We start from the raw sequence: 13,315 nt of genomic DNA on the forward strand, positions 1-13,315 counted from the left end.
GCTTTCAAATCCAACTTTTTTTTTAAATATGAAATAACCTTCTAATTTCTTAAATTTTTTAAATTCAATTCATTATTATTTTTCTTTAATTCATACTAATAAATGAGACAAAACATTCGTTAATTCACTCGTTTTGTTTATAATTTTTCTAATTCAAATTCTTGTATCGGACATCAAGATACATCATATTCAGCTTAATTGCTCTAATTTATCTTTCTTTATTAATTGTTTTAGATTATTCAATTTATTCGTAAAACACACGCTAAAAACAACTTATTAAACGATAGATGCTTATAAGCCGAATCAAACTCGACCCTAAGAGATAAAAAAAGGAAATAAGGTTAAAAATGGAAGCTCCACCAATGGCGAGCGTGGGTTAAAAAGCTCTGTAAATGGTCATTCGTCATAACCACTACAAAGAGAAAGAGAGATTTGATAATTTAGAAAAATACTGATTTGAAACCATTTGTGAAGATGACCGTGGAAGAGATGAAAGGAGATTCAACGACCGAAAATGACAAATTCCCGGTGGGAATGCGAGTTCTTGCCGTTGATGATGATCCCACTTGTTTAAAACTCTTAGAAACCTTACTTCGAAAATGTCGATACCAAGGTCTGTCTGTTAATTGATTCATTAATCAAAATCCTATAATTGATTTTGTAATGTTTTGTTTTTTCAGTTACAACAACTAGCCAAGCAAAAACAGCTTTAAAAATGTTGAGAGAAAACAACAACAGATTTGATCTTGTGATTAGTGATGTTCATATGCCTGATATGGATGGTTTCAAGCTTCTCGAACTTGTTGGTCTTGAAATGGACTTACCCGTTATCAGTAATCATCAAATTCTCTTATAATCATGTTTCCCAATTCTCAATTATCAAGAAATCACCCATCTTTTTTTGAATTTTACAGTGTTGTCGGCTTACAGTGACACCAGTTTGGTAATGAAAGGGATCACTCATGGCGCTTGTGATTATTTGGTAAAGCCGATTCGACTTGAAGAGCTCAAGAACATATGGCAACATGTTATAAGGAAGAACAAATCAAATTCAAATCACCAATCTAAGTCAATTCCTCAACCCCCTACAGGAATTGATCAGAAATTGAACAGGAAACGTAAGGAAGAAGACTACGACGAACAACAGGAGAATCAGAATGATAATGAGAATGAAGACGAGGATCCCACTACCCAGAAGAAGCCACGAGTAGTTTGGTCCATAGAACTTCACAGGAAGTTCGTTTCTGCTGTTAATCAGCTCGGAATTGAAAGTAAAACTTAATTTCTTCAATCTTGATCAAGTTTAGAAAACATCGTAAATTTTGTTCTTTTTTCGACAGAGGCTGTTCCTAAAAGAATCCTGGATCTAATGAATGTTCAAGGGTTGACTAGAGAAAACGTGGCGAGCCATCTCCAGGTTCGATTTGCAATGTAATTATTAAACATTAAACACAATCGTTTTGAAAAAAATGTGTTTTTTTTCATTGTTTCAGAAATATAGACTTTACCTGAAAAGAATCAGTTCAGTTACAAATCAGCAACAAAGAAACATGTCTTACATGCGTACAAATTCTCTAGATGGTTTGGGAGATTTTCAAGCATTACCCTGTTCTTCGTCGGTTGGGGGAATGCTCGGTAGATTTAATAGCCCGATTGGCATAAGTTTGCTTCATCATCGTCATAACCGTCTGATGAACACGACACAATCAGTTGTTCAAACGCCTGCACATGATGGACAAGCAACGAGCTTTTCGTCTGGTTCTGTAAATGTGAATTATAACAATCGTTTGATTTTACAGAATTCGAGAATTCCTCAGATGGATATTGTGGATTCGAAACCTTTCAAGGAGTGTGACAGGTTTCTTCTTGATCAGATGGCTTATAATGATGATGGCTTGAAAATGAATTATTCGTCAACAACCACTCTTCAGAACCATCTTGACGTTTCTTCCATAAACACGATTCGATCAGCCCTGGTTCTTCAGAACCATCTTGACGTTTCTTCCATAAACATGATTCAATCAGCCCCGGTTTATTCACAGGTCGAACAAAGATGGGGAGGAGATCAGAACACAAACCATATTGTTCCTCGTTACAACAACAACTACAATTGCTTGACCATCCAACAGCAAATGCAGGCAGATATTTTCGAGCAGACGAAACAAGTGGGAGTTTCTCACAACGGTGGTTATGATGCTTTGGAGGATCTCATGACAGAGGTTATTAAACAGGTAAAATGAAATGATTGATCGATCGCTCGCGTTTTTCCTTATATGTTTGAGGGTGATCCGAAACACTGACAATATTTTTTTTCCTAAACAGGATGGGGAGTTATTGGAAGGAGAATTTGGACTTGATTCTTATCAATTCAATTCAAGTTTATGAGATTGTTTTTTTAGTATTAGATCGAATTTCTTCTATCCATTCGACAATGTTCATGTTTATGTTTTCCATACCAATATTTAATCTCATTGAACTCCTTTCTTTAAAACTCATTAGGCCCCTTATTTTCAGTTACTTTATTTTACATATTGTATGTAAGAGGATAACATAAATTTATTATTCTCCAAAAAATTAACTCAATTTTGAAAATTTCATATACTTGACAAAGAAATATTTTCAAGGAACTTCATGAATGCTTTCTAGTTAAATTCAGACTAGAGCTGTTTCCAAATGGGCATTATTTTCGACCTATAAAATTAGCCTTGGCATCGTGCTTCCTTCCGATTGCAACTGAAGATCCGCTCAGTCTGCACCATCGCTCGGCCTCACGACGTGGAGAAGATCCACCCACGTACAGCCAGCCAGAAGATTATGCCCATGCTTGCCCCGAATTGAAACGGGCAGCCATAATTTTAGTCCATAAATATGACCCTAATGATTTTCCTAATCTTTTGATGTAATTTTTTTTCTTGGTGGGATTAGGACATATCAACAACATTTTTGACTACTGAAAATGGAGAGACCCATTACCAGAACTCATTTATGTTTCTAGACAAATAAAACTATTAATGGGGTGTTAGCACTTTAAAATGGATTCTAACTTTTAAGGATATGCTTTTAAATCTTTCCTATCATTTAATTCTATATTACACTTGGGGGAATCCATTTCTCTTAATTCTCTAAGACAAACAAGAAGGAAATGGAGGTAATGAAAGGAGTAGACTTGAAGAAGTACATGGGTCTTTGGTACGAAATCGCCAGAATCAAGTCCAAGTTTCAGCCAAAAGATGGTGTCAACACAAGAACCATTTACACTCTCAGAAAAGATGGAGAAACTATGAATGTCCTAAACGAGACATGGACTCCAAACGGTAAAAGAGGCTCAATCGAAGGAATTGCTTACAAATCTGATCCAAAATCTGTTGAGGCTAAGCTCAAGATCAAGTTCATGGTGCCTCCTTTCATGCCAGTCTTCCCTGTTTTCGGGGATTACTGGATTTTGCACCTTGACGACAATTACCATTACGCCCTCATCGGCCAGCCTTCCAGGAATTCTCTCTGGGTAAAAGTTCACTACATAGTATAGTCGTCAACTTATAATGACCAAATTCAAAATTCCTATATAATAATACTCTGATGATTTGTGTACGTAGATATTGTGTAGGGAGAATCGTTTGGATGAAGAGATCTACAAAATGCTTGTGAAGAAGGCAGCCGATGAAGGCTACGACACTAGGAAAGTGTGCAAGACATATCATACTGAACCCCCTCCATAATCGTAATCAAAATTGATGCAGTTATCAAGCTATCTATTAATATTATATTACCGTTTGGTCTAAATGTAACAAACAAGGGAACCAAGTGATCGCAATTCACGAATAAAGGACAATTGTGGTAATTTTTTCGTGTTCAATTTATACATCAAACAAAGAAACTCCTGACCTTGTATAACTCCAGACCATGCAGATCAGCCCTCACAGTATTGTACAGCATTGGTTAGTTTTCTTCGCTTGTTTGTAGAACATCTGTTTACAATAGGTGATGAGAAAATGAAATTTTGATCAGCTAAGATGCATATAAACAACATTTGTAAACAAAAATTACCTGCGAAGCAGCACTGAGATCAGAACTTTTCTCGACCAAACTATCTAGCTTTTCCCCTCGTGCTAGAACGCTATCAATGGTCTTATGCTGTACCCAAAATTAAGGAATCAAATCAGTTTATAACCCAATTGGAAACACTTATTGTTTCTGGGTCTGTTTAATATACAAACAATTTAACCTGAAAACCGATCAAGAAACATAAAAAAAGTAGTTTGAAGAAATACATACAAGAATAATCTTGGTTTCATCCAGTTCTCTCTGAATCTTGAGCAATTTGTCAGCCTCGGCAGGATCCTGAACAAAAAAGAGAAGAATCAGATGATGAATAAAGAGGAAAGGAAAGGAAAGGGAAAAAGAAAAGATTGACATAGACCTGAAATTTAGTCAAAGCTTCAGTTAAATAGGGCCAAGGTTGGATATTATCTTCTTGAAGAGTTCTCCATGAATCCCCAAAAATCTTCTGGTACTCGTCCAAAACCTGAAACACAACAAGTAAGTGGGTAATAGTAAAAGATGAAATAAATCAGTTAAAAAGCAATGTTTGCATTGCATGGATTAGAAGAGAAATATATATATACCTGGTTAAGTAGAGAAAATGCACTTCGGACAGGGTAGGGATCATCCATGAAACCTATTGCGCAGAGGCCATTTCTATTGTAAGAATGCACCTTATATTCTGTTGTTAAAAACACACACAACACCATATTATTCTTCATGTCATGTTGATGAATCAATGAATGATAAACAGATGAAATAATTAATAAAACAAACATGGAAGAAGGAAGCAATTCAAACTGATGTCTCCAAATTGTAGATAGAAAAACAACCCTAATTACATCGAATGTAATAGAAAGAAAGAAAGAAAGACGTGCGTTTATATATATTGATGAATGTATGTATGTATATGAAAGAAAGAAACCTTCATGTTGAACGGATTGGCGCTGGCCAGGAGGCGTGCGCTTGGCTACGGTTCGACCAACGAAGACAATGAACTCGCGAACACTGGGCCTTTGGAAGAATCCGAAATGAGTAACGTCGGTGGCATTGGCAAGAATCATTGGCTCCGATCCCTCCGAATTGCATCTTAATACCAACAGTGCTGTGATCTTCATCTCTCTCCCACCGCCTTCCGCCTTCTTCCGGTAATCCGTACCTCCTCCTCCTCCCCGGTTTACAACTTCTGTAAACCAAAGCACTGGAAAATTAATTAATTAATTGGATTCGGACCAAATTGCCTAAGCTATAAGCTATTATGCATTAAAACAGAATGTAATTACACTATTTACATGTGCTAATTATTCATTTTAAGAACTTTTAATAAAATTAATTTTAAATATAAAATAATCTTTTATATAGTTGTTTGTCTTACTATACAAAGTTGTACAAATATTTTTTTGTCGGTCTTAAAATCACGCTTATATCTTGACCGAGGAATATGCGGTCGTGACGGAGATCTACGACCGTGGATGCTGGCACCCAGGGCCGAGTGGTCCGACCGATGATTCCGCAAATAAGGAATTATCAGGCAAGTACTTTTCTATACGTTTTCTAAAACTCACACGGTGCTATTTATTCATGTATTTTATATAAACGATGCATATGATTTCAAAACATGTTTTCATTGCAAAGTCCATGGTTTTCTAAAGAAGAATGGTTTTTAGTTAAGGGCTATGGAATCTAAGAGATAATCATTGAGAAATTGACGGATACGAGAGGATGGCTAGCTAAGATGAGCTCTGGTGATCCGATTCTCTCAAAATATGGTTGGAGGAATTGACGAAGGGATGCCACCCCGGAGGATCAGCTCTCCGGGCTAAGGTCCCGAATATGTGCTCAGTATACAACTATACATGATTGGCTGATTAGATACCCTTAAAAACCCTCATGGATGTAATGGCTCAAATGGTGTTCTTATAAATGCTTGTTGGGTCCTTAGACTCATTATGCTTGTGTGGTGTAGGAATCCAGCCAGCGGATTTTATGACAGGTGAAGGAAGAGTTGGAACGGAAGCTGTAGAGAAGATGTATGATTGAAAATGAATAATTGTATATATGAATGAGAAATGTACAAGTTATTTATATTACAATTTGTTATATGTAAAGTCTAAATATGGGTAAGAATTAGTTGTGCAATCACTAAGATTATGGAGGAATATATTTTGACTTGATTGCATCTTTGACTTGCACATTTTGTGGAGTCTAAATATGGGTAACAATTAGCTGTGCAATCACTAAGATTATGGAAGAATATATTGTAACTTGATTGCATCTTCGACTTGCAGATTTTGTGGAGTAAGATTATCTGGTTCCTTAACATTCCCCCTCAAGATGGACCTTCCATTGAAGAGGCCAATCTTGGATAATAGGAACTCAAAACGCGTGTGAGGGAGAGGTTTGGTGAGGCCGTCGGCGAGCTGATCATGTCCACTGATGTGTTGTACCCGAAGTGTTCCAGCTTGGACTTGTTCACGAACAAAATGAAAAGCGAGAGCAACATGCTTCATTCGAGAGTGAAAAATCGGATTGGCGGAGTAATTTGTAGCACTTAAGTTATCACAATATATAACAGGTGTAGAAGGTAAGTGGATGTCAAGTTCTTGTAGAAGGGATTTTATCCAATTGAGTTCGGAAGTGGTGTCAGCAATGGCACGAAATTCAGCTTCGGTTGAGGATCGGGCTATCGTTTTTTGTTTGCGAGATGTCCAGGAGATAACATTTTTGCCGAGATATATGATATAACCTGTAGTGGAGATGAAGTTATCAACATCGCTTGCCCAATCCGCATCACTAAAGGCATGTAGTGATGACGGAGTATTGCGATGTAATTGCAAACCAAGGTGAGAAGTCTCGTGAAGGTAGCGGAGGAGCTTCTTGAGAGCTGTCCAGTGAGCTTCTTGCGGGTGTTGCATGAACTGGGCTAACTTGTTGACAGAGTAAGCAATGTCAGGACGTGTGAGGTATAAGTATTGGAGGCTTCCAACAGCAGAACGATAAGTAGTAGGATCACATGGAGGTGTGGAGGTATTTTGTAGCAGTTGAGGGTGAGCAAGCATAGGGGTAGTTGATGGTTTGCAGTCAAGCATGTCATGACGTTGAAGGAGGTTGTGTATGTACTTTCTTTGGGAGAGAAGGATACCAGAAGTGTTGTGTTGTACTTCCACCCCTAAGAAGAAGGAAAGTTGCCCCAAGTCCTTGAGAGAAAAGCGTTTGGCAAAGTTGGAAATAAAAACCGAGACAAAATCAGGTGAAGGACCAGTTACGATAATGTCATCGATATAAACAAGTGCATATAGGTAAATGAAGAGAGAGGGATCGGCGAGAGATGCTGTAAAACCGAATTGTAGTAGATAGGAGGTGAGGGCTGTAAACCATGCGCGTGGAGCCTGTTTTAACCCTATATGGCTTTGTTTAAACGACACACATAAGAAGGGTTGTTAGCGTCGATGAAGTCGGATGGTTGCTGCATGAAGACTGTCTCTTGGAGATCACCTTGGAGAAAGGCGTTGTTGATGTCGAGTTGGCGTAATATCCAGTTGTGTTGGAGAGCAATTGAGAGGGTGAGTCGAATCGTGACTGGTTTGATAACCGGACTGAAGGTGACAGAGTAGTCAAGACTAGGTTGTTGATGAAAACCTTTTGTGACAAGCCGAGCTTTGTATTTATGAATCGTGTTATCAGGATTATATTTGATTCTGGAGACCCATTTACAACCAATGACATTTCGAGCTTCACTAGGTGGTACGAGAGTCCATGTATTGTATTTCCGTAGAGCATTGTATTCAGCAAGCATAGCATCACGCCAATGAGGGATGGAGAGTGCTTGTTTGGGGGTGGTTGGTAGTGACGTGGGTGAGGAGATAGTGGTAAGTTGGGCATACTTTGGGTTAGGTTTGGTTATGTTGTTTGTGAGACGAGTTACAGGACGAGGGAGAATGGGCGGAGGGGGGGGGGGGGGTGGATGTGGTGGCGTAGGAGGTGTGTTTTGTGGGGGTGTGGCAGTGGTGGACGGTGTTGTAGGGTTATGTGATGGATGTGGTGGCGTAGGAGGTGGGTTCTGTGGGGGTGTGGCAGTGGTGGATGGTGTTGTAGGGTTATGTGATGAAATAGGTATGAGAGGAGTGGGAAACCATTCGTGAGGTGAGGAAAGTGAAGTTGAATTTTGTTGGTTTGATAGACAGTGGAATGGAAAATCATGCTCAATGAAAGTGACATGACGAGAAGTGTAGATTTTGTTTGTGGTAAGATTTAGGCACAGAAAAGCGCTTTGAGTTAGGGAACGACCAAGATAAATGCATGGTTGAGATCGAGGATCTAGTTTATTGGAAGCATAAGGTCGTAGTAATGGGTAGCATAGACAGCCAAAGGAGTGTAATTGGGAATAGATAGGTTTGACATTTAGGAGTCGATAGTAGGGAGAGTCATTTTGTAAGGTTGGTTTAGGCAATCGATTTATGAGATACACAGCGGTGGAGAATACATGTGTCCAGTAAGTGACAGGTAGATTGACATGAGATAGGAGAGAGAGACCAGTTTCGACAATGTGACGATGACGGCGTTCTGCATAGCCGTTGTGTTCAGGGGTATGGGGAGGTGTAGTAAGATGTGAGATGCCATTTGCGCGTAAGGTGGGAGCCAATTTGATGAACTCGCCTCCATTGTCAGAGAATAGGGTTATGATCGTTCTTTTGAAATAGTTTTCAACTAATTTTTTGAAGTCAAGAAAGACTGTGAGAGAGTCGGATTTATTTTTGAGAGGGTAAAACCATACATATTTAGTGTAATGGTCCACAAAGATTAGATAATATTTGTAGTTGTCATGTGAGAGGTGGGGTGAGGTCCAAACATCTGAAAATAATAATTCAATGGGAGTTGTAGACGTAAGAGTGGATTGAGAGAAAGGAAGTTTGTGTGTTTTATTAATCTTGCAAGAATTGCAGTAATCAAGGGATGAAATTGAACCTAAATTACATAAATTTGAAATATAAGAAAAAAATTTAAATGACGGATGGCCAAGACGGTGATGCCATAGGAGAGCAGACGTGGTGGATAGCTTTGAAGTAGATGATGTGAGAGATGTTTGAAGGGCACATTTGTAGGAAGAAGACCAGGTGTACATGCCATGATTAAAAGTTCCTTGGAGTAGGATGGTGTTCGTGGAGATAGCCTTGAAACGAAAGGAAGAAGAGGTAAACTCAATTTGTGCATTATTATCAAGGAAAAACTTGGAGACAGAAATAATGTTTTGTGCAATTTTTGGAACATAAAGAACATTTTGAAAGAGTAAAGATTTGTTTTGAGAGGTGATAGTGAATGAACATGTGTGAGAGATTGGAAAAGATGAGCCATCACCGATGATAACATCATCGTTGCCTGTATAAGGAGTGTGAATGGATAGATTATCGAGATCATGTGTGACATGGTGAGTAGCACCGCTATCTATAATCCAGTCACATGGAGGGGCGTGAGATGAATAGGCAGTGTTGGCTTGAGGACGAGTGTAGCGAGATTGACGTACAAAGGGTTTGAGTGTAAAGTTAGGATGGGCGCGAGAGAAGTGGCGACAGACGGAGATGGTGTGACTAGTGTAGCCACAATATTGGCAGACATCAGGTGATTTGGTGTTGGATGAGAAGGAGGGGTTGGGGTAGTGTGGTGAGGACTGTCGGCTGTTGTCTTTAGAGTATTGGGGTCGGGAGTAATTGTTATTTTGGCGAGTATTGGATGATAGTTTGTAGGTTGCGACAAAAACGGTGGTAGGTGTTAATGAGGTGGAGTTGGTGGTGTTGTTTGTAGTTTGTAAGGGTTTGCATTGCGATAGGTTGACAGAAGTGTGGTGTTGGAGATGTGTGTGAAAGGAGGGACCGAGACCGTATGACCGACTTTTATATCAACTTTTTCAATGATTGGGTCAAATAGGCACCCTAGAGCTTCCGCATTTATGTTCGAAATCACGTTGATTTAGGTGCATGAAAATAGGAAATTAGGGCGTAACAACTTGGTATGAGAGCAACGGTTCCGAACCTTAGTACTTTCACACATATGCTCCTGCGGATGCACCTCCAAGGCCTTCATGTCTGTAAATTGTTTTAAAATGATGTTTTTGCATGACATGAAATCGTTTTTCATAATGGTTGGAAATAAAGTTTTTTCATGAAACCATTTTTCACAAACACACTATTTGTACTGTCTTTTTGATCGAATTTCGGGGACGAAATTCATTATAAGGGTGATAGTTTGTCACGTCCTAAAATCACGCTTTTCTTGACCGAGGAATCTGCGGTCGTGACGGAGATCTACGACCGTGGATGCTGGCACCCAGGGCCGAGTGGTCCGACCGATGATTCCGCAAACAAGGAATTATCAGGCAAGTACTTTTCTAAACGTTTCTAAAACCCACACAATGCTATTTATTCATGTATTTTATATAAACGATGCATTTAGTTTCAAAACATGTTTTCATTGCAAGTCCATGGTTTTCTAAAGAATGATGGTTTTTAGTTAATGGCTATGGAATCTAAGAGATAATCATGGAGGAATTGGCGGATACGAGAGGATGGCTAGCCAGGATGAGCTCTGGTGGTCCGATGCTCTCAAAATATGGCTGGAGAAATTGACGAAGGGATGCCACCCCGGAGGATCAGCTCTCAGGGCTAAGGTCTCGAATATGTGCTCAGTATACATACATGATTGGCTGATGAGACACCCTTAAAAACGCTCATGGATGCAATGACTTAAATGATGTTCTTATAAATGTTTGTTGGGTACTTAGACTCACTATGCTTGTGTGGTGTAGGAATTCAACCAGCAGATTTTATGACATGTGAAGGAAGAGCTGGAGCGGAAGCGTGGTGTTGGAGATGTGTGTGGAAAGAGGGACCGAGACCGTAGGACCGACTTTTATATCAACTTTTTCAATGATTTGGTCAAATAGGCACCCTAGAGCTTCCGCATTTATGTTCGAAATCACATTGATTTAGGTGTATGAAAGTAGGAGATTAGGGCGTAACAACTTGGTATCAGAGCAACGGTTCCGAAGCTTAGTACTTTCACACATATGCTCCTGCGGATGCACCTCCAAGGCCTTCATGTCTGTAAATTGTTTTAAAATGATGTTTTTGAATGACATGAAATCGTTTTTCATAATGGTTGGAAATAATGTTTTTTCATGAAACCATTTTTCACAAACACACTATTTGTACTGTCTTTATGATCGAATTTCGGGGACGAAATTCATTATAAGGGTGGTAGTTTGTCACGTCCTAAAATCACGCTTTTCTTGACCGAGGAATCTGCGGTCGTGACAGAGATCTACGACCGTGGATATTGGCACCCAGGGTCGAGTGGTCCGACCGATGATTCCGCAAACAAGGAATTATCAGGCAAGTACTTTTATAAACGTTTCTAAAACCCACATAGTGCTATTTATTCATGTATTTTATATAAACGATGCATTTGGTTTCAAAACATGTTTTCATTGCAAGTCCATGATTTTCTAAAGAATGATGGTTTTTAGTTAAGGGCTATGGAATTTAAGAGATAATCATGGAGGAATTGACGGATACGAGAGGATGGCTAGCTAGGATGAGCTCTGGTGGTCTGATGCTCTCAAAATATGGCTGGAGGAATTGACGAAGGGATGCCACCCCGGAGGATCAGCTCTCCGGGCTAAGGTCCCGAATATGTGCTCAGTATGCAACTATACATGATTGGCTGATGAGATACCCTTAAAAACCCACTATGCTTAAAAGTGTTCTTATAAATGTTAAGTGTTCTTATAAATGTTTGATGGGTCCTTAGACTTACTATGCTTGTGTGGTGTATGAATCCAGCCAACGGATTTTATGACAGGTGAAGGAAGAGTTGGAGCGGAAGCGTGGTGTTGGAGATGTGTGTGGAAGGAGGGACCGAGACATTTTCAATGATTGTGTCAAATAGGCACCCTAGAGCTTCCGCATTTATGTTCGAAATCACGTTGATTTAGGTGCATGAAAGTAGGAAATTATGACGTAACAGTTTTAATCAATATATATATATATATATTTAAAAAAGTTTCAACCATTATTATTAGTAATATCTACATAGTTATAATTTTAAAATTTAAAATAGAGTTTAAAATATTTTCTACTAATAAAAAAAAGTTATAAATAAAAAATTATTAATCAATTGTTCAAGTTTGATTATTGATTTATATTTAATAACACAAAAGTAATTTGAAAATAATATTTAAAATTAATTTACAAAAATGTATCACAACATTTTAAGTATAATAATATTTATATAATAAATATAATTCAAAATTTTATCTTATTATCTAGAGAGACTATAATTGGAGTTTATGGTACAGAAGTTACTATTAAAAATAAAAAATGTCCTACTTTTTAATACTTTAATGCGGTTTGAATTATTAATTTATATAATTGAAAGTAACCAATTAAATTTACGACGAAACTTAGAAATTGATTACTAATCCAATTTGATTTTTAAAATTTGATCGTTTCAAATTTTTGAACCGATCAAACACAACTCGTTTACTCTAATACGAAAATCGTGCATTGTTATACTAGGATTAAGTTATATATATATATATAATATGAAATTAATAAGAAAAATTAAAATTATATAAGTGTAATTTCACACCACTTAATTAGTTAAATGGTTATATTTATCTAGTTAGGTTTTAAGTTCAAAAATGTTATAAATGTTAATTTTTTTTAATGTATCATACTAGCAAGAGAAAATTTGACAAAATTACACTCATAATAAGGGTAAATGAGCTGAAATGACATTCATAATAAGGGTAAATGAGCTGGTGACCAGCGCATAATTTTAAATGCGTTGGTGATCACTTCATATTTTTTTCAACGAAATTGTCCATGTCGCGAGACGCAGCCGGCGGTTGCGAAACGCAACTAAATGCCATGTGAAGAGTCCACAATCACGAGACACAAATTATTATTTTTTGAATCTTTTTGTGGACTTTTCAAAAAAAAAAATCGTCTTGCGAATGTCATTTTCTTCTCGCAACCGGGGTTGCGTCTCGTGATTGTGGACTTTTCACAAGACATTGTGGACTTTTTACAGGTTATCCAATTGCGTCTCGCAACGGGGGCAATTTCGTCAAAAAAATATAAAATGATCACTAACGCATTTAAAATTTTGTGCTGGTCACCAGCTCATTTTAGTCCCTTGGGTCATTTTATCAAATTTCCCCTGGCAAGACCCTACAATCATGATATTTACTTCATTTTAAAACGTTTTAAGTAACTAC

General features: G+C 38.0%; 3 protein-coding genes across 3 annotated transcripts; 2 read left to right on the forward strand and 1 right to left on the reverse strand.

Annotated features, from left to right (window-relative positions):
• Positions 1-441: 441 nt before the first annotated feature.
• On the forward strand, positions 442-2,385 carry LOC124916038 (two-component response regulator ARR12-like). The gene is made up of 6 exons (XM_047456773.1): positions 442-613; positions 681-833; positions 915-1,271; positions 1,341-1,417; positions 1,494-2,231; positions 2,323-2,385. The coding sequence occupies exons 1-6, from the start codon at positions 475-477 to the stop codon at positions 2,383-2,385; spliced, it is 1,527 nt and encodes a 508-aa protein (XP_047312729.1). The 5' UTR covers positions 442-474.
• A 749-nt stretch (positions 2,386-3,134) lies between these two features.
• LOC124915310 (temperature-induced lipocalin-1-like) lies at positions 3,135-3,795 on the forward strand. Its single transcript, XM_047456004.1, has 2 exons — positions 3,135-3,505; positions 3,597-3,795. The coding sequence occupies exons 1-2, from the start codon at positions 3,143-3,145 to the stop codon at positions 3,717-3,719; spliced, it is 486 nt and encodes a 161-aa protein (XP_047311960.1). The 5' UTR covers positions 3,135-3,142; the 3' UTR covers positions 3,720-3,795.
• Positions 3,728-5,221, reverse strand: LOC124915309 (VAMP-like protein YKT61). Its single transcript, XM_047456003.1, has 6 exons — positions 4,967-5,221; positions 4,626-4,723; positions 4,421-4,525; positions 4,276-4,341; positions 4,048-4,134; positions 3,728-3,968 (listed from the first exon to the last, which is right to left on the reverse strand). Exons 1-6 carry the CDS (start codon positions 5,157-5,159, stop codon positions 3,918-3,920), a joined length of 600 nt encoding a protein of 199 aa, XP_047311959.1. The 5' UTR covers positions 5,160-5,221; the 3' UTR covers positions 3,728-3,917.
• Positions 5,222-13,315: the final 8,094 nt, after the last annotated feature.

The sequence above is a fragment of the Impatiens glandulifera genome, chromosome 9 (assembly GCF_907164915.1).
Source record: "Impatiens glandulifera chromosome 9, dImpGla2.1, whole genome shotgun sequence".
Lineage (NCBI taxonomy): Eukaryota > Viridiplantae > Streptophyta > Magnoliopsida > Ericales > Balsaminaceae > Impatiens > Impatiens glandulifera.